Source organism: Carassius auratus, chromosome 49, assembly GCF_003368295.1.
Source record: "Carassius auratus strain Wakin chromosome 49, ASM336829v1, whole genome shotgun sequence".
NCBI classification, from domain to species: domain Eukaryota; kingdom Metazoa; phylum Chordata; class Actinopteri; order Cypriniformes; family Cyprinidae; genus Carassius; species Carassius auratus.
In genome coordinates this window covers 14,649,886-14,671,747 of record NC_039291.1, presented here as the reverse complement: position 1 = coordinate 14,671,747, position 21,862 = coordinate 14,649,886, and the positions used below count along the sequence as shown (strand labels likewise).

Below are 21,862 nucleotides of genomic sequence, written 5' to 3'. Positions count from 1 at the left end.
GGTTGAATGGTTTATTATTATTTCTACAGTCAAACCAAAATGTATTCAGAAACCTTCAACATTTCACACATTATCGCAGTTTATTCGCTATGGTTTAGAAAATTGGAATACAATATGGCGAGAACTCAGAGTTAAACTGTGCCAGGCCAAATTCATCTTGATAATAATGTCAGATCACACTTAAGCAGAACATGCTCAGGTTAAAGTGTCTGAATAATGTTTTTGGTGCACAATTTGTATCAGTTTTACTGGTAGTCCACTTTATGAAAAATGTTATGAGTATAATATGTCACAGTTTTTACTTTATTTTGCTATAATCACCTACATAAATGAACTACAGTATAGTGTCCTGCACCCACTAGTAAAAAATAACAAAAAATTATATCTGGTGTCTGAATAATTTTTGGTTTGACTGTATACTACTACAGTGTTAATTATTGTTACTAATTTTTTTTATTTTATTTATATTTAGAATTTTATATTAATATTTAAGTTAGTTTATCTAACATTTTATTGATATAATATCATAAAAATCAACGTGTCTAACATTTCCAATTTCCATTTAAGTTTCTGCTTTTTATGAAATATTTATAACTTATTTCAAACTTTTTTTTTTTTCATGTGTTTAGTATTAGTTACTGATTGTGAACAATGATGGACAATAAATAGTTCAAATTACTAATATTATTAATAAAAACAAAAACAATGCAGAGTAATCATTAGTCTAAGTTTGTTATAACTGTAGTTTATGGTTGTCAAGCAATGCAGCAACTTGACGTGTTTATCAGAAATTTACATTGATTCTGACTGGATGAGTTACTTTTGACCTACTTTGTATAATAAACAAATAAAATCAAATTATATGTATTTTTGTCACTTCATGCAACATTTTCACTTGCAGCGAGAACAGAAAAAAATGACTTGAAGCAATCTTTGTGTGTGTGTGTGTGTGTGTGTGTGTGTGAAAGTCTTGTTAAACCTGCAGCATTCCCTCTTTCCATCGTTAGTTCATTACACAGTTAATGGTCCAGTGTGATGTTAATGCAGGACACAGAAATAGCTCCACTGAACACATTATTACTGCTCTCATTTACCATTCCTGGTGACTCTCTCTACACTTTCTCTTCAGTGTTCATTTATTGCTTTTTTTTTAATCTTTTTATTTTTATTTTTATTTTGTTTCTTAATGGAAACATTATGAAAATGTATTCAATGTTTCATTATGTCAAAATTTTAGTCCATTCATTAAAATGTTATATGATTTTAGTCTAAGAAAATAACTTTATTTGATTTTAATATGCAAAATAACTATTTTCAATGAGTGTATTGCTGTATTGCAAACTGTAACTGTAACAAGCTGCTCACAAGTGGAAGCAAGTTTTCATCATTTTTTGCGCAAAATGGTTCAAGCGCAAGTTATTTAAAAAGAAGACAACAGCAATTCACTGCGAGATGAAGCTTGTTCTAAATAGTTAGAATGCCCTTATAATTCAGTTTATTGTGTTTTTATATTCATTACACAAGCAATGTACTTTTCTGAATATCAGCACATTTGCATGAACACAAAAGTGCTATTAATTTTATACAACAGTACATACTGCAGCAACACAGTGTTTCAGTCACATGATACTAAAATTATAAAAGTGGAAGAGAAATTAGAAAACATTATAAAAATACTGGCAAGAGGGATGAAAAAAAACAACAAAGAGAGAGAGCAAATCCCTCTTCGTGACCTTCTGCTCTCAAAGCTAATTAGTGTAGATTGCTACTATATAGATGTGTGTGTGTCTGCGGGGGTGCAGAAGAAATTCACAGCAGAAAGAAAGATAATAAAGTCATGTTTATCAGTCAGGATGAGATATATGTAGATGAGACTCGGACTACATGTCAGAATCTGCACCAGAGCAAGAAGAGAGTGTTAAACCAATGAAGAGTTTGATGCTGTGATTAGCTTACATCTGTCCAGTGTGTGTGTGTGTGTGTGTGTGTGTGAGGGAGGCTGTTATGGCAACATATGGGTACTCATGGCAAATCCGGGGTTGTTTCTAGGTAACAAGTGAACGCAGAGAAACAAAACTCTTTCACAAGGAGCAAAGCTGGCATAATTCAAAAACAGCTCCTTAAACGCAATCCATCAATACTTTAACACCATGTACTGTAGGATCATTTATTTAAAGATATCTGAGCTGAAATGTGTCAAAAAGCCAAGATGCTGTAAAGCGTGCGGTCTGCGCTATATCCCGCGGGTCACAGTGGACGGTTCGGGGAGGAAATCAGTCATTGATCACAGCCTGATATAAACACAAGATAAGCACTGAGAGATTTATGAACTTCTTTGAAGAATTTACAAGGTTCTGCTCTGAGAGTATGAAAAAGAGGAGAAGTTTGGAAGGGAACTGAAATGTTTTGAAGCGAAGCGAAGAACCGAGCGAGAAAGATCACACTCCGGTCCGCCCGCAGTCCTTCCTCTCCTCGCTGAATAAATCACACTGTTTATCTTACGACACAGCCAAAGCACTCCCTCCATATGTCTAACAATCTTTAATTCAGGTTAGAGAGAGAGCGAGATGTTCACATCGACGGCTGCCAGGCAGATCTCACTCTTCCGCTGCTTGTTTTTAAGTGTAAATAAGGTAACATGCCAATAATCCTCTGTGTTACTTGTAGAATCACATCGAGAGTGTGTATTTTTGACATCGCTTCTCGACATACCGAGACTGGGGAAAACTTATACGTTTGCAACTTTGTTATGTAGGCAAAAAACATCCTTGGCTTCCAACCACATACATATATAAGCTGTTAGATGAATATAAAAGTCATTATAAATAATCCATAATGGTCCACATAATGATCCACAATCAGTCCAATGATCTACCTTTGAACTCTGGAAGCTTATCGGTCCAGTCAAGCAGTGAACTGCTTTTTGACAAAGCAGAACAGCAATGCTAATTATTTTGTGACGAAATTACCACCGCGATGTGAGGGGAAAGATCAACTGCGATTACGAGTAACACACATTAATGCATCAAAAAATGAAATGTTGGAATATGTACGGAAAGCCGAAGGCAATCCCGGGACAGTGGTAATGGAGAAAGAATTGGAAAACCGCTGACAGAAAGTCAATTAATAAATCAACAAAATGAATGAATGCAGAAAGAATAAATACTCGCAGGGCCACAGTTCTCTGAAAATGTCTCAGCACATCAAAACAATATTAAATAAACAGTTATTAAATACAGATTCAATATTTTAATAGCATCAATGCTGAACAATATCCAGTGTAATATGAATGTATAAAACATAAAACACAAATAAACATCACGGTTGGGTTGTGCCAAAAAGTTTGTGGAAAGAGTTAGGTCTTTTGGTTTGGAAAGATGCTACTGAAGTGCGTTCCAAACATTGTTCTCGATCCACACACACTGTGAACCTTCAAAGCACACGCTAAGGGCTAAAAGAAAGAGGAAGCTAGCTGAGATATCCGCTGTTGATTATAACACTGCCATGTCTCTGAGCTTTAAAGTCTATCAGGAACCCAAACAATCCGGAGGAAGCATTGCTGGAGAGTGGAAAGGAAGTCAGGAGGACGGAGCAGAAACAGAGGTTTCCAGCAGTCACTGATTAGCCACTAATGGAGCCAAAAGGATAAGCTAATAGTCACGCTAATCTACTTCAATGGAGAAGTTGAATGGGAAGAGTTTACCAGGTTCTCAATGTTTGCAGTGGGCATTTTTACTTTGTGTACAAAGACATAAAGCCTGATCAGCCGAGTGTAAATACACAGAGGAGGATGAAAGCAACTGGTATATATTTTTGTGCTGGCTTGGTGATTTGGTGCCCACACACTCCTTCCATTGCACATGCTATAAATGCCCCCCTGCCATGGTGGTCCGCTCAGTCAAGTTACATATGGTGGACAGGACTGCAACAGGCATAAACAAGGCTCTATAATGGTCACCGTGTTCCTGCAAAAATGCAGACGGGAGCTCCAGGCTCTGCTGAAGCCTTTGATTAGAGATGACAAATTCAGTTTGTTGAGGACTAACGAAGGATGGGAGGTCGTTAGGGGGGGGGGGGGTCTACACAGCTGCTTACAATTTACTCGATTGTGACAAAAACAAATGCCACTGATGGCAACACTTTATCAACTTCACTTCAAATCACGCCTGCAAACAGTGCTGCTTCTGAGCAGCTTTGCATATTTTTACCCCATATTTTTCATCTATGTGATACAGAGGACCCCCAAAAAGCCATTCTTAAAAAAAAAAAAATAAATACTGCTATTATTCATAACCAGCTGGTCTCAAGGTCATCTGGTCTTCACATTCACAGATGTGCCCTACCACGTTACACTAGTGATTCACAATCAACCTACTGCTATTTCATTTAAAACTTTATTTTGTCCTTGAAAAATGTCCTTGAGCTATTTGTCATTAAAAAGTAGTTTGATATTTTGTTATCTAGTGCAATGGCATTCATGCATAGTTCGTGTCTCAAATGGTTTTCGGGCCTAGTGTATGTATTCACTGTACACAAGTAGCTGAACAACTACACTGTAAAAAAAGAAGAAAGGAAATTATTCCAAATATGACTTCTTTGTTGCATCAATAGGCAACATATGCTGTATGCTCACTGGAAAAACGTGCCTCTACTAAACCTACATTTTTGCGAAACTCCAAAAACATATCAATACTGTACACAGAGTTCACGTTTGCGGCTGAAATAACTACTTGTGGCAGTAAAACACCAGTAACTCAGATTATTGACTAATAAAGAATTATTTTCAACTGGCTCCTTACACAATACTATATATTAGGAGCTCAAAACAGTTTTATCACAATGCATGATTTGTAAACATTACATAATACTGTACATTTTTTGTTTGCATCACATAACGACCTCAATACATATGACATTACTATAGATAAAATACAGTATATAAATAAACAGAATATATATATATATATATATATATATATTAGGGCCGGGACTTTAACGCGTTAATTGAGATTAATTAATTACACAAAAAATAACGCGTTAACTAAGATTAATTAATTACAGAAAAAAAAATCCCGCATTTTTAATAACTTATTTTTGCACCGCGGAACGTTTCTCACTGGATGAGTTTCGGCGGACCGATTATACTGGAGCACCAGCTAACGTTTGCATATCACCAAAGAGTATCTATACTCTTTGATATCACCGCAGCAGCACATCGAGCCTCAAGTATCACCTAAACGCAAAACATATAGCAGCTAGCGCCGACTTTACATTTTATGTTGAACTATGTATTATTTTGTTGGTGCAGCAGTTTATGTTGAACTCTTTATTGTTTTGGCCAAGGTTATTGAGAGTTGGACTTAGTATGTTATGGCCTCTGAAGCAACAGAGAGATGTTTTCTAATAGTCAGTGTTTCCAGTGTTCTGAATGTAATTGACAGTATTGTGTTTTACTTAAAAAAAACACTTTACAGAAGGTTCCAGCACCTATAAGCTTCCTGAATTTCTGAAATGTACTATTTCTAAATTGTTTCTAAATATGCTATTGATACACTTCATGGCAAAAATTGCACTGGTCTGCTAGACTTGGTTGAACAAAAATAAACAATAATTTGTTGCTTAAGCTTATGTATTCAGTCATTATTCAATGGTATACTATAAATCCATGTGAAAAAAAATTACTTCTGTTCTCAGGTCAAATATTTATAAGCGATTTAAAATGCGATTAATTTCTATTAATTAATTACAAAGCCTCTAATTAATTAGATTATTTTTTTTTAATCAAGTCCCGGTCCTAATATATATATATATATATATATATATATATATATATATATATATATATATATATATGCAATGATGACTCAAATGTAGTGATCAAAAACTTACATATAATAACGTTACAGAGATATGTAATGGAGGCAGGGCATTTAACAATAAACTTTATTATCCAAAATGAGTCTAACACTGAACATTAAAGTTTAAGTTTATTCATCTTTAATTCATTTCCTTTTAAACTTTATTCCATTTAAGTTTATTTCATTTCAGAACATTCATTCACGGATTCACACTCGTTTGTCTTCACACACAGTGTGACATAAAACACCTCTGTAAATAAATAGAATATAAATTCTCGTCTCGCGCACTTTAATGCCCTTTGAATGTAACATGTACATTCCCTTGTAACTGGAATTACAGCAGAATTACATGTGAAGTCCATTCTGCAATAAATGTTACGAAAAAAAAAAAAAAAAAGTTCATATCGGCAGCATATTTGCTGATACCAATATATCGGGCTCATATCGGCCGAACGATATTTCGGTCGGGCTCTACTACATAATATAATTTTTCAGGAAATTTTGCCACAGGCAAAGTTTATTCCAATGAGCTTGTAAATGGGGCTCCTAAAAATACAAATTAAGGATGCAATATGTCCATATTCAATACTATGTATTGCTCTTATCTGTACGATTAAAAATTACAGAGTAATTTAAGTTTAACAAAACGCCTTGGTGCGTTTGCCGACCCCAGAGGGTTAAGACACATGAAGACATTCTTACACGGCTTGTAATCAAATAAAAATGCAAAGTTTGAACAGTTGGAGGTGCAAAGATTTAAGGGCAGAGGAGATATTAAACTTGAAAATATAAAACCAAACCCTAATGTTTCCCCTAAAAAATGCAGTTCACAACTGGACTAAAAGGTACTAATTTTGATCGCACAGGGTATAGCAGCTTCCCCAAAAATAATTTCTGTACTTTTGGGGGATTATTTTTTTTTATCTTATAGTGCTAACAGTCATAAATTTTGCATTGATCGTAGGATTTACTGATCTGAGCCTATGCACCTCAGCTTTTGAGAGAACATGGTCAAGATTATCCGCACAAAAATTTTTTTCACTCAAAAACTGAGTTTTTGACATAAGATCAAATCAATAAGACCCATGATCAATCAGTTCCAAAAAGAGAAATACATAACCTGTGCTAACAGAAAGCAAACAAGTTAACAATAAACCCCAAATTTGGTGATATTATAGCATAATGAGAGATTTACAGGAATTTTCTGTCATTTTTGACCGGAAACGCTAAACGCAGTACAAGTGTTACATCATGCCAGCTACTTTTATGGAGATTTTTGGACTTTTCCTGAGCTTTTTATAAGACTAGTGATCAATATGATTTTTTCCAAAAAAGTGAATAAGTCTACGTTGTGCTCCGCATACAAAAAGTTTTCTTGATGATGAAGCAATGATTTCAATATTTGGTCGAACTATTCCTTTAATATCATATCGGTCAGACTAAAACTAACAGCAGAAAAGCATTAGAAAGAAGAATAAGAATAAGTCATCCAGCACATATGCCAGAACTAAAGCCAGGGTTTCTGAGTCATAGATGAATTTCATAAACATCCTTGAGGGTCAGGAGTGCTAAAAAGCGGGCTGTGCCCTCCCTGCCAGAAATAGATAGGCTAATGGTGGCACGTTGTGAAAATTAATCTAGCCAACCTTTGTGCTGCCTTCTGCTTCTGAATCACTAAAAGCCCCTGTCAAAACGTCAAGTCGAATTAACGATTGGTTGTGTCAGGGGAGGGCTGGCTTTGGCCGTGGCCCATCTCGCGTCCTCTTCTTCCCGGAGCCCCGCGGCTTGTTTTACCTCTGCTGGATACATCACCTCCAATAGCCATCAGCGGCACCTATCACCTGATCTATAATTTCATAGGTGTATAGAAATGGCCTTGTCCCTGTGCCTTGTAAAATCAATCAAAGCCTCTGCTCGTGCATGTACTCACACACACACACATGACTGTCTAACCTGTAGCAGGGCGTGTAATAACACCCCTAAAAATAATGCCGTAATAGATTTTCCTAGCTGTCAGTCTCCCTGATGAGAGACTTTGAATTTTGCATCACCACGTGGCGGCCAGGAAGATTATTATTATAACAGACCGATTTCCCTTAAGGAAAACCTTGCTATCAACTCAAGGAAAACCGCAGTGGTGAGAAAAGAAAAAAGAAAGATAACAGGGAAAAAAAAAGAACAGAGCATAGCTAAACAATACTGAAAAGGGCAACATGGGAAATATAAAAAACCTTCCAAAAACAAATACAAGACAAAACTAGCGAATGCCGTGCAGCCGGCCAACACTTATCTCCTGATGTTCCTGCTGGTTTTCCTGCCTCTCAGGGCCCGAGGTGGTAGACGTACAAGAGCGTGGCTCTGGAAAGCGTGCTGTGTTTGGGGCAGAGCTGGCAATGTGTTGGGCCTGCAGCCAAACCCTGGTTCCCAGCCCATAGTGAAGAGCGTCAGAGACAAGACAAGCGCTTAGACACGAGGTTCAGATGTTGCTTTGAGTGGAAGCAGGCTTATTCTCATCGCAGACCCTGACCGACACCTCCGCTGAAGACGGGACTGTGCCTATTGTTACATTTCAATTATGCAGCATCATCACCAGAGGCTTGACAACAAAATTAATACGTTTTATGGATGTTTAATGCAAAGTCAGGTCCAAATGCATTTTTAAGGGCTCTTTATATATATATATATATATATATATTTTTTTTTTTTTTTTTTTTTTTGGCCTTAACGTGATGTCCAGCCTAAGAAAATAATTTTTTGCCCTTTTTTTATTAAGGATATTATAAGCATAAGCTTGGCGTGTAAAACCAATGTACATGCTCATTTGTTGCTTTAGTACTAATGCAAAGAAACATAACGAATTGTGATTAATACATAATTAAACAGTACTGCCCTGGAGAATGACTGCTGTAATCAAAAACAAGGAGAACCAATAAAATATTAAGTACATTCTTGTATTCAATGTACTGGTCAAAAGTTGTTTATTTATTTGTTTAAAATATGTTATGCTCATCAAGGCTTGGTTTACTCAATCAAAAACTGAGTTAATTTAAAATAGCTGTTTTCTGTGTGAATATCTGTTAAAGTGTAATGTATTTCTGTGATGTACAGCGGTATTTTCAGCATCATTCCTCCAGTCTTCAGTGTCACATGATCTTCAGAAATCAGAATAATATGATGATTTACTGCTCAAGAAACATTTCTGATTATTATCAGTGTTGAACACAGTCGTGCTACTTGACATATTTATTATATTTTATATAAAAATCACTTCTCTGTTTTCACCCATCTTTGTGAGCGGGAAAAGAACATCTAGAAACAACATCACTAATAATTTGAGAGACAGGAAGCCAAAATTACTGTAAAAAAACACACACCATCCCTTTCATTCGAGGGCCTCCATTTAGTCCACGGCCCAAAGAACCTCCATTATCAGGTTTGTTCCTTCCGTTCAGCAGCACAAAAGAAACAAACAATCCATACGTGATCAATTTAATGTTCTGTTATAAAAGCTCTCAACCGTTTACACCGATGACATCTAAGAGCTTTCCCAGAACTTTTACCTCCCCGGACCCCATTTACTTAATTAGACAGTTTGCTAATTTCCCGGGCAGCTGTGGCTATTTGAGAGGCTTTTTACGGGGATTGGGATGCAGCCGCTCACCTCTCATTCTCCAGCTTCATTCTCTGCGTCTCCTCCTCGGTGGCCTGAGTTTCCTCCATCTTGCTCTTGCTGGATCCTCTCCGCTCCACCCTGTCCCCGTGCCGCTCATCTTTGCGGTTTTTGCCGAACCTGCGGCGGCAGAGACAGAGTGTGGGATAAATTCAGATGGACTTCTAGATTGTTTGAGTTTAACGCAAACCGGTCTTTCATTCTTTCTCTTTTCAATAAGAGCACTGGAATACCTGAATGAAATGAATCTGTCAGAATACTTGACACATCAAGGGACGGCCAAGAATACAACATATCACTTCACATTTCCACAAATAAAGACTGCAATATAAAAACTATCACTTAATATATAATAATAATAAAGTAGCACGTATCTTAAATTATACTACTTCATGCATGTTTCTAAATGCACTGAATAAATAATAATAAAGCTACAATTATAAAACTAGAACCTGATGCAATCAATTCCAACTTATTTCACCATACAAAAAAAAGTAACTTTTGGCAGTAACTTTGTTAAGGAATTAACAGGAAGTGAGTTGTATGTTTTGTATATATTTGTGTGTATGTGCGTGTGTTATCAGTCCCCAAAGACATTCCCCAACCAACTTCCTCAACCATTGTCCCTTCCTGATTGAAATCTTAAATCGTTACACTGTCTGGTCTTTGGAAAGGATGTGGTACAGATTGGCTTCTCAGTCAGTGGAACAACACCGTGTCATTATCAACAAGTCTCCAAGGCATTTCTCGAAATACTGTGCTTCGTAGTGATGTCATTTCCTGCAGACATGTGCACACTAGTAGCTTTGGGTTGAAGGAAGATGTGGCAAAGTACACACTGTGGTCAATATTTCAATTAAAGCAAGACTCCTAACATGTGTTTCCAATAGTTCTAGGATAGTTTTATGTGTGTACAGAATTACTGGGGGTGATAATCAAATTTTGTACAAATAAAACAATAACAGAGTGTGCAAATCCGTTTGGCGACAATATGAATGAGTGCCTCCGATAAAAGTACATTTCCATTCGATGAAGGAAATCATTTTTATTGACTAAGTTGCTTTCTCGTGACACCTCCATTCAGAAACAAATGTGCATTGATTATGAAAACCGTTTGATTACCAAACAAAAACTCTCTTCAATAGTCAGCGAATGGATGTGTGATGGCCCGCAATTTCCAAAAAAATAACCCTGTGTTTATTTTCTTAACTCTCTTGCCAAGGTTCTCGGAGACCAAGAGAACCCAATCGTTCCCCCTAAACTCAACAGAATGACCTCAGCCTGGCTGAAGTAGGGCCACCAGACTGAATATATTCATGAAATGGGAAACGCTTTTCCCCAAATATGTTTATTGTTCTACTTTCCATGGTCTGCTCCGTCACAGGGGACTTTGGGAGATGTTCTCTTTTGGTTACATGAGCATGGAAAGGCCAAACTTTCCACGTTTGTTCCTTGGATAATGTACATTACCTGATTAATTAATCAACAAATGGCCCGGGTCTAGGCGTAAAAGTCTGCCGCACGCATGCTAATAACAGCAAGGCTCGATCTATCACTGCTCTCGCTGACAGCCCGCCGTACATCTCAAGGACTTTTTCATTAACTCTCCTTTTATAATCTTCCTTTTCAGCATATCTCTCTCCGCAGACCGTCCCTCTCTTAAAATGACACGCGGAGAGATATGTCGAGAGGGAGGTGAGGATTTGGGAAATTAATCTATTTCAATGTACGCAAACAAGTACGATCAAAAGCGACTCTTTCAAAGGTTTCTTGTGGGCTGAATGCTAATTCTTTAACCCTTACAGTAAAACTCCTGCGGGAAAACTCAACGTCAATTTGCAGATGAAATGGACCAAAAGCGTCTCTGGGGATCCAGTACGGTAGTTTATTCATCTCTACAATGCCTGAGGCTTTAAGTGTAATTGTCATTAACAAATGGAGACGGAAACTACACAGACTGTAACGAACAACAAGACTGGGATGTATTTGATGTACTTCTGTGACCTGTGGGAAGGGACAGAGTCTCGCATTTTGCTAAACATGGAAACTAATAGACTCTGGCACATTCCCTAGACCTCACATTGAGAGTGTGCTTTCACCATCAATCATCTTGAAAATCACCTCTCAAAGACCCCAAGAAATGGCTTGACGAGCAGTGGCCAGGGGAGAGGCAATTTGGATATACTAATTTAACTCTTTCCCCGCCCAACACAGAATTTTCTGGGTTTCTGCATTCTGGCTTTTACGTCCGTGGGTGCAATAACGCATCTCCTGAATTAATCTAGAATGTGCTGATCAAAAATGCATGCAAAGAGGATGCAGAAACATGCAATCTCATATGTATGCATATGAAAAACAATGTGATCTTAAAAAATAAACTGCATAAAAACATTTATTTTTTTAACTGCCTAATGTTACAGAGTTAAAAGTCGATGCAGGAAGTGGCAAAGGACTGTGCAAGCTTTGGGGATGATGAAGGAAGTGATCATCTTTGCTTTGATCATCCTACTGAATATGATCCAGATGCAGTCTTTGATAAAAAAAAACTTTGATTTTCTCAGTTTTTTATTTTTTTTTATTTTTATAAAACGTACCTACATTCAAGTGTTGATTAAAAAAAAAATGCTTGAAGCTAGAATAAAATATATTTTTTATTTATGATTTATTTAAAAGTAAAGTCTCTGTTCCTTATTTTGATGTATTGCATGTTCAGATATTCATAAAATGAAATATTCTAGGGGCCATGCAATATGAGTGAAAATCATTAAAGTTTCTGGCAGTGGCTGGCAACTTGTTTTAAAAATGCTGGCAGGGAAATAGTTAATAATTAGATTTTAAATCTGTATCTAAAAATGGAAATATGGATATGTAAAAAAATATTTTGTCATCTCTAATTAAAATTCAACATTAGAATAAGTCATAGTGTGCTGTTTCAATAAAGTGTGCGTTTAATTAACTTTAGTCTAGTTAAGTTGGATATCTCAAAGAACTGAAGTTGTTATAATTAATTGAAGCAGTATTTTTTACAGTGCAAGACAGGATATAAATATTTTTGGTTGTTTCTACTTGACTTCTAACTGTGAATTCAGTTAAAATTTTAGAAGGAAACAATATTTTTATTGGGTTTTTAATTAAACCTTGAATAACTGGTGCTCTTAACATTCACATTGCCATTAAAAGTGAACTCACATCTGTTTTTGCTCGGTTCTGATAAGGTTTAATCCATTTTAGAACCTAGAGCACTTGGATATTATAAATTATCCTAATTTATTCAATTTCCCTTTTGCAGTATGCATTCTTGTTAATTTAAATCTCATTCATTCATCAGAGGTGAGTGTGTTCAGTGAAATAAAGCTGACAATAAATAATTATAATAAAACTAGACGAACAATTAAAACTTTAGAAATGTTGCATTGACAAATAACTGAAATAAAATCAGTTAAAGCACACAAAAAAAAAAAAAAAAAAAAAAAAAAAACAAGAACTAATAAAAATTGGAAAGCACATAAAATTACGAAAACTTGAAAAATAAACAAAACTGAAAATATAAAAATAAAGACTTATTGAAAATATTAATAAATATTAGAATGGTATATAACAAAATTGTAAAATAACACAGCCTTCAAGTAAAACATATTCAAACAATCTCCCGAGTCGTCTTGGACTTGAGTTTGGTGGTTGTGTTTATATATTCTGAGAGCCCTTAAAACGCCCTAAATATCTGACACCAACGAATCTGAGGAATCAGAATATGTTTTTGCCTCACATGGACATTGGACAGGTCTGGCCTTGACAGCTCTTCAGTGATCGGTGCGGCCAGAGCTAATTATCTGAACAACCCTAACAGCTTCCGCAGTATTTCTTGAATCAGAGACGGCACAATAACACCGAGGCAATGTTCTCTGTGCTTTTGTTCTCCAGCTGAATGAGCATGAATCAGTGCTGTTGGTTTTGGCTGGCACTGTGTTGGCAGAGCTGGCAGTGAGACGGGCCTTCAGCGGGTCACAGTCAGTGTCACCCGTAATAACAGCTGAATCTGGACTCAGCAGTAGGTGAACAGTATATTTGTGGAGAAGTTTTCAAGCTGTTTGCTCAGGCCCTCGAGGTCAGATTAGCACTCACTCACTCACGTGTCAGTCACACAATGCTCAAAGATACACCAAAAATCTAGCAGTTTTATAAATGTACATGGTTTTAATGTCCACATATAGCAACTGGCCGTACCACCTTAGCATGGTACATTGCTAACCATTTTATAAATATGAATAAATAATTATTTTTTTTTATTTTTTTGTGAGCAGGTTTGTATGGCATTCACACACACAGCCTTTGACTCCGTCATTAAGTGTGGTCTCCAGTATCCAGAGCACAAAAGTACAGTTTAATGGGCCATCACCGAGCATCTCTCCCCTCTGCTCCTCTGACAGCTGTGAGTAATGAGCACCTAAACACCTGCCGGCTTCAAACACACACGCTTGTGTGTGTGTGTGTGTGAGAGAGAGAGAGAGAGAGAGAGAATACACACACACACACACAGCAGGACCTCCCATACACTTCTGCTGCTTAAACCAAACCCAATATAATTACTACTGTCTTCCCTACAGCTTCTGACATTTCTTACACACAAAAGATCTAGAGCACAGGTATAGCATATTTCCACGCTACTCATACTGTTTTTGTACTTTGTTGTAAGCATGCTATGCAAATTTAGTAGGCTGTATACAGGTGTTCAACACAGAAAGTTTGTATAAGTGCATTCACAGTAGCCATCATTTCAGAAGTGAATTCAGAATAATTTTATGTATTATTATAATTATTATAATATAACTTCTTGAACTATAAGTAACCTTCTTGATCTCATTTCCATAAAATAAAATGCTTTAGTATTTAACTTTTCCTCTGCATCAGCGATAATTTATATATATATATATATATACATTTAAGAATTGAATAGCTATAGAAATCAAAATTCATTCAAATCTTGGCATTTTAAATAGATAACTGTCAGAAATTGGCGATTCACAATTAAAACATTGTGTTTAAAGATTGATGCACATGCATCGTCAGGGTTTGTAATCAGTGGTGGACAGTAACGGAGTAGCTTTACTTCGTTACTGTACTTAAGTACATTTTTCAAGTATCTGTACTTTACTGGAGTAGTTTTATTTTGAGCAACTTTTACTTTTACTTCACTACATTCCAAAGCATAAAATCGTACTTTTTACTTCACTACATTTCATAAAACACATCGTTACTCCCTATAATATCATGTGCTCCGACACGCAGAAGCGGTGTCTGATTCATCATTAACGAACGGAGTCTTTTCAAAATAAACTTTTAAATCGGATCGCGAATCGCACCAAACGATTCGTTTACGAATTAGAATGATCCGATTGCAGCTGTTCTGGAGTCTACCACTCACTGATTCAAATGAACCGTTTAGTGCGAGTCACCAGAAGTAAGAACTGGGAGATCTTGTGAGCGCGCGTGCATCTGATGTTGCTAAAAGTAAGTTATGTCGAAATTTTGGATTAATTATTGTAACTGAAAATCATATTTAGGTCAAAACTGTCAGTTGTTTGGGAACTAAATCCGTTGTAAAGAGAGATCTATTTAAGCCCACTCAAATGCTCGAGTGCAGACGATGCAGACACATCAATTTTAGGTAAAAAAACAACAACAACAACAACAAAAACCTTAAAACAACACAGATTAAATACAATAACTCATGCATGTTCAAATTCACCGCTGCCGTAATGTTAACAGTTTTATTAAAATGTCCTATGTGACTCTGTTTTTATATTGTTTATCGACAGTAACGTTATACCTATGTTTATTGTTTGGATTAACTAGACGAGCAGACAGACATGAATGTTCATTGTACTGAAAATAAGTAAATACTGCTGATGCTAAGTGTCTAGCTAACAAGCTTGTTGGTGCTAAGTTGATGTAATTTTTATAAATGTCCAAATATTTTTATTCAGCCACATATATATATATATATATATATATATATATATATATATATATATATATATAGATAGATAGATAGATAGATAGATAGATAGATAGATAGATAGATAGATAGATAGATAGATAGATTACATCTGGTTAGAAAATAAAGGATGTGATGTTCAGAACATGGTAACTACAGTAATTATCAGTGGGAAGAGATGCACCCCATTTGGCCAGGGGTGTTTTTAAACCACAGACAAGATTTGAGAAGGGAAAAATCATTATGAAATTTTTTTATTATTTTTTTCCTTAAAATGTTCTTCCTAACTTCAGGTTTTATTATCATGTCATATATACAGTACAGACCAAAAGTTTGGACACACCTTCTCATTCAAAGAGTTTTCTTTATTTTCATGACTATTAAAATTGTAGATTCACACTGAAGGCATCGAAACTATGAATTAACACATGTGGAATTATATATGGAATTATATACATAACAAAAAAGTGTGAAACAACTGAAAATATATCATATTCTAGGTTCTTCAAAGTAGCCACCTTTTGCTTTGATTACTGCTTTGCACACTCTTGGCGTTCTCTTGATGAGCTTCAAGAGGTAGTCACCTGAAATGGTCTTCAACAGTCTTGAAGGAGTTCCCCGAGAGATGCTTAGCACTTGTTGGCCCTTTTGCCTTCTGTCTGCGGTCCCGCTCACCCCTAAACCATCTGGATTGGGTTCAGGTCCGGTGACTGTGGAGGCCAGGTCATCTGGCGCAGCACCCCATCACTCTCCTTCTTGGTCAAATAGACCTTGATGCCTTCAGTGTGACTCTACAATTTTCATAGTCATGAAAATAAAGAAAAGTCTTTCAATGAGGAGGTGTGTCCAAACTTTTGGTCTGTGCTGTAACTTTGATGTTCTGTAAAACAACTAACTTTAAAATACTTTTTTCTTACTGGTGAAAATCAGATGGTCATCTCTGTTTTCTCTCGGCTAAATCATAGTGTAAGCTTCACAGTGAACATTACTCTCATCAGCGTAGTCCATATCAACAACAAAAATATATTTTGACTCCATATAGTGGTTATTTTGGAAAAAATCCCAGGTATTTTGAGCAGTAGGATTATATAAAAATGTGCTAATATAAAATTAAATTAAGTAGCCTATGTAAAATTGCAAACATCTATCTTACTTAAGTACATAAAAAATTTAGTACTTTTGTACTTTCACTTGAGTAAAATTGAAAAAGGAGTACTTTTACTTTTACTGGAGTAATATTTTACCATATGTATCTGTACTTTTACTCAAGTACTTGATTTGTGTACTTCGTCCACCACTGTTTGTAATCAATGCATCGATAAAATGAGTGCATTGAAAATTAGACTGGATAAAATTGGTGCAGAATTTTTTTTTTACTCAAACTGCTAGTTAATTTTGCAATGAATTTTAAAGCAATGGTAAGCAACACAATTAATTAAATGTGAAATTCTGAAATATAATTATTGAAGTCGTATTTTCTTATAAAACATGCAGTAATCTTTGGTTTAAAAATTAAAAAAATAACAGCATTATTTTAAAAGGCTGCATTTATTTGTTCAAAAATACAGTAAAAACTGCTGTTTTCTATGTGAATATATTGTAAAATGTCATTTATTTCTGTGATCAAAGCTGTATTTTCATCATTACTCCAGTCTTCAGTGTCACATGACCATGATTTTGCTATTATCAATGTTGAAAACAATCATGTGGCAGAATATTTTTGTGGAAACAATGACACATTTTATCTTTTGAAGATTCTTTGATGAATATAAAGATCAAAATAAGAGCATTTTTAGTAATATAAAACTTCTGTAAAATTATCAATTTAATGCTTCCTTGCTGAATAAATGCATTGATTATTGATTTATTAGCATAAAGACAGTACACAAACTGCAACCATATGTTTCGCACAGCACTATACTACATTCTGCACAGTTCTGCTCTTAATCTACTGTAGATATTATTTAGTAACATAATGTAACTGGGACCATGAGGAACAGCCTCACAATGGAGGTTTTTTGGGGGGTATTTTTGTTTTACACAAAGTTAGACGAAGGATCATACATACACAAACCCACTCCAATCACTTAAGCACAGAATCAGAGATTTTACTCAATCAAGGCCTCACACAGGAGTAACTGCACCTGTCAAGAAAGGAGGCAATCGAGCTTTAATGCTCAACAAATTGTGTATTCACCCAAAGGACCATGCTATTATACCCACCAGTCCACGTGTGTGGTGGAATAATGCCATCTCCTCAATCACTCCTTCATCTCTGTCACCTACGCTGTCAAAGCTAACATTTCACCCCACAAAGCAATGCATTACAATGACCTGTTTACACGGGACACGGGACCACTGTGTTTACAGCAATCACAACGCAAACCAATTTATGCATCGCATTCCCAACCCAATGTGCTGCGTGATGAAGGTTTGTGACCTTTCATGTGCAAGTATGCATTTGATATTGTAGACCATGTCATCCATTATTTTATTTTGTTAAAAAAAGAAACAGCAGGTTACAAAAAGATAAATGAAATGCATTAAATTATTGTGATTATTTTATTTTCAATAACTTATTTTATATATATAAAAAAACAGAAAGTTAAAAAAGACAAACTGAATGCATTATTTAGTGTGATTTTAAATTATTTAAATAAAAAACACCAAGTTAAAAAAGTCATCCATTGTGTGATTTGTTTTACATTTATTTAAAGAATTTTAAAATAGCAAGTAAAAAAACAAACAAACAAACAAACAAAAAAACAATGCATTCAAATGTCAAATGTGATGCATTGATTTAGTTCATTATTTAAAATAATTATTTAATTTAAATGAATACTAATAAAAAAAGTCAATGTTAATATGGTTTTAATCTAATTTAATAAATTTAGTATGATGGATTATTTTATTTTAAATGTTTAATTTTATTGGAATGATAAAAAAGGAAAAAAAAAGAAAAGAAAAAAGCTTGACCCCTTTTTTACCCAGTATCGGTGGAAGCTTATTTACCCAGCTTCACATTAGAAACACAATTTTTCACTCACTATTGTCAGTGACATGGTTTATATTTTGCATTTATGTGGATGATTCCTCAGCTGTATTGATTTACAGTGCAGAAAAAGTAAAAAAGTAATCTGATACTTGTTTCCTACTAATTTTGGGGTACCGGATCCAAAAACAGTGTCCGTTTTGCTCAAGCATTTCAAAATATGACGCATTTCATAGCATTTTTGCTTTTGCCAATTTTAAACGGCCCTTAAGAACCAAATCCAGGGCCACGAGCCACGTGTAATTTTAAAATCTTTTTGTTAGGGAGCAGAAGAAGTGAAAGCTGGATATGTTCGCTCTTCCTGTTCCTTTTGTGTTCTAGTGGTGAGTCGAGGTTTTTCACTCAAGGGCAAAGAGAGGCAGAAATCACAGCCAGCACTGAAAGACGGCTGGAAATATCTAATTAGGAAGAGAGAGAAAAAACCAAAGAAAGAAAGTGCAGGAGTATCAAGTGCCTCTCCAAATCTCCCTAGCCTTTAGTACTTACCCCATGTCAATGGGGACATCATTATTAAACGCCCGAGTTGCTACACCACCGCCGTTGCCCTGGCGACAAGCTCTGTTGTTTATAGCCATGTTATGTGCCAAAGCTGGCGATTACAACGGTCCCCACGGACCTCATTATCCCTGACCTCTAACGCCACACTGCCATCCGCTGACAAACTCAACACTGGAGACGTGTGAAAACGACGGCTCTTTTTAACAGCAAATGAAGATATTCCAGCCATATTCGAGGCTTGTCCTTGGCAGAGAAGATGTAGGATTGACAGACACTTAGATTCACACACACTCCAGTGTCGTTCCTCAAGAAGGATGGCAATTAGAAAAAAACGAGTTGGCATCCAAGCATGATAATTCCTGTGATTCGAATTAGAAAAACAACAAGGCAAATTAAAATCTTGGTGCGTAGGGTTACGGTCATTTGATGAATTTATTCATGATATTACTGCTGGAATCCGGAGGGGGATTTCAATCGAAAAGCTATTTTGTGTGTATGTGTACTCATGTATGGACATCATAAATATATGCAGCTTGAAACCAATTTACAGGAATCCCAAGAGGCCACATAGATTGAAGGGAAACTGGTCACAGAAAAACCCAACGAGAACGGAATTGGATTTGCATTTACCGTATTTTCCGGACTATAAGTCACACTTTTTTCATAGTTTGGCTGGTCCTGAGACGGTAATGTTTCCTTTTGGTTAATTTATCTTGGTTCATGTCAAATTAATTTTGATGAATAAGTCGCACCTGACAATAAGTCACATGACCAGCCAAACTATGAAAAAAAGTGTGACTTATAGTCCGGTAAATACGGTACATGAAAATCCAATTCTGTTCTCGTTGGGTTTTTCTGAAAATCCAATTCCATTCTCCTTGGGTTTTTCTGTTTGAATTTGAAGCTATATGTTCTAGTATTTAAATTCAAGGTGAATTAATTGAAGAAATGTGTGTTTAATAAGACGAGGAGGAAGGAATTCAAAGGGGCTGCTTTGCAAATACTGTAATAATAATATTGCATAGAGCATATGAGATTCAAACCGCATTAGAAAAAAGCAAAAGTGATCAAACATGGAAGCATGTGGGAAGTGCATGTCTCGAATGTCATGGAGGGAACCATACTGGCACTGTCAGCTGCTCTAAAGGGAGTCATTAGCTCCAAAGATCGCACTGCATAGATATTTTAACATATCATAACTCTCTGATGCCTGATAGCCCAGCATATTTCACACATGCCTGTGTTAGCAAGAAATGTGGCAAAAGATAACAGTTTAATGTGCTCTAGAATAATAATATATACATAATGATTCACTGAGAGCAAAATCATTTACCTGTTCATGTCTATATTATTCTGTGTTGGGAAAGAATGTATGTGTGTGTGTTTTGTGATATATGGGTCTAAATTATTAGGGTGAGATCACAGTAGCACCCTATATGACATATACAATACTTCCTGTGTGACCTCAGAAAGCGGAGACAATCCATGACACAAGACACAAGACAGAGAAAAGGAAACAGAAGAAAGCTCCCACAGGAGTAATGTGCCAGCGTGTGTGACCTAGATATGCCACCTCACAGTGCATACTCAATGGGACAGTCTGAACACACACACACACAGACACACACACACACACAGCCTCGGGGCAAGTCAGGTGAAGGAAGGTTTGCTTAACTCTAAATCACATTTTAATGATAGGTCGTGCCTTTGCCTTTAAACACAGCCAGTTTTGCACCGTATATCAGTGAAAAAATACTTTGTTCCCAAGAAATATTTGTTGTGCACTGTAAATGCAGAGTATATATGAGCACAAGACAACAACAGCAAAACAGTTGAATATATGAACAAACAAAAGCTGTAGTAGCATGGTTGCCATTGCTTGCATGCATGTTTTTCTCCTTCCTGCAACCTTGTACAATCACCAAACCATCGGCGTCTCTCACTCCCCCTTCTGTCCTGTCCTTTCCAGCCCTTTCTTTTCATTGTCTCCCTAGTGCCATAGAAAAGCCCAATTACAACCTCCTGAAGACAAACGAGTTGAACAACTAGCACATAAGACATCATCAGTCTGGGAACGACAGAACAGAGGAGGGGAAAAAAGGAAAATAATCTGTCATTTACTGTGGAATCGAAAACATGTACCTGGCAGGAATGATTGAATGGCGAGTTTGATCGTAATTGCATTCCTTTAAAAGAAATGGTAAATATAGTTTCAATCTGTTTGGTATCAAATCGTCAGTGTGAAAGCTGTTTGTCTTCTTTATTCATTTTACATCACACAAGTCACTAAACATGGTGAGAGAATGACAGAGACGATGAGTGAAAGCATAATAAAGTGTGGTCAAGAAAAGAGTGAGAAATGAAGACAGATGCTCACTCCATTCAAAATGACTTCACACACACTGCATACTTTAAACTGAACAGCAAACAACCTTATAATATGAGTCTATGAGGCTAAATAATCTGTGATGGATTTAAGTCCGTGTTTCTTAACCCTGTTCCAGAGGCACACTAACAGTAGACATGTCTCCTTTATCAGTTTATATTGAAAACCAGCTGAAGAGTTGAACCAGGTGTGTTTATTAATAAGGAAATGTTCTAAACTGAGTACTACTTTTGGTTTGCCTCTAGGTACAGCATTGGTAAACGTCACCTTAAGCTGTACTGAACCCTAAATATCCCCTTAAAGGAAAAGTTCACCCAAAAATAACATTTGTGTAAAATGTACTCACTCTTTAGACATCATCAATTCATGAGTTTGTTTCTTCATGGGAAACTCATAAGGAATA

General features: G+C 36.1%; 1 protein-coding gene across 4 annotated transcripts in view; it reads right to left on the bottom strand.

Annotated features, from left to right (window-relative positions):
- Window positions 1–21,862, bottom strand: part of pard3aa (par-3 family cell polarity regulator alpha, a) — a 408,430-nt gene that overhangs the window by 86,457 nt on the left and 300,111 nt on the right. For all 4 annotated transcript variants that reach the window (XM_026238220.1, XM_026238223.1, XM_026238222.1 and 1 more), the window contains one exon: window positions 9,520–9,648. In XM_026238220.1, coding sequence (XP_026094005.1) covers window positions 9,520–9,648 — 129 coding nt within the window. The remainder of the gene's footprint in view (window positions 1–9,519; window positions 9,649–21,862) is intronic.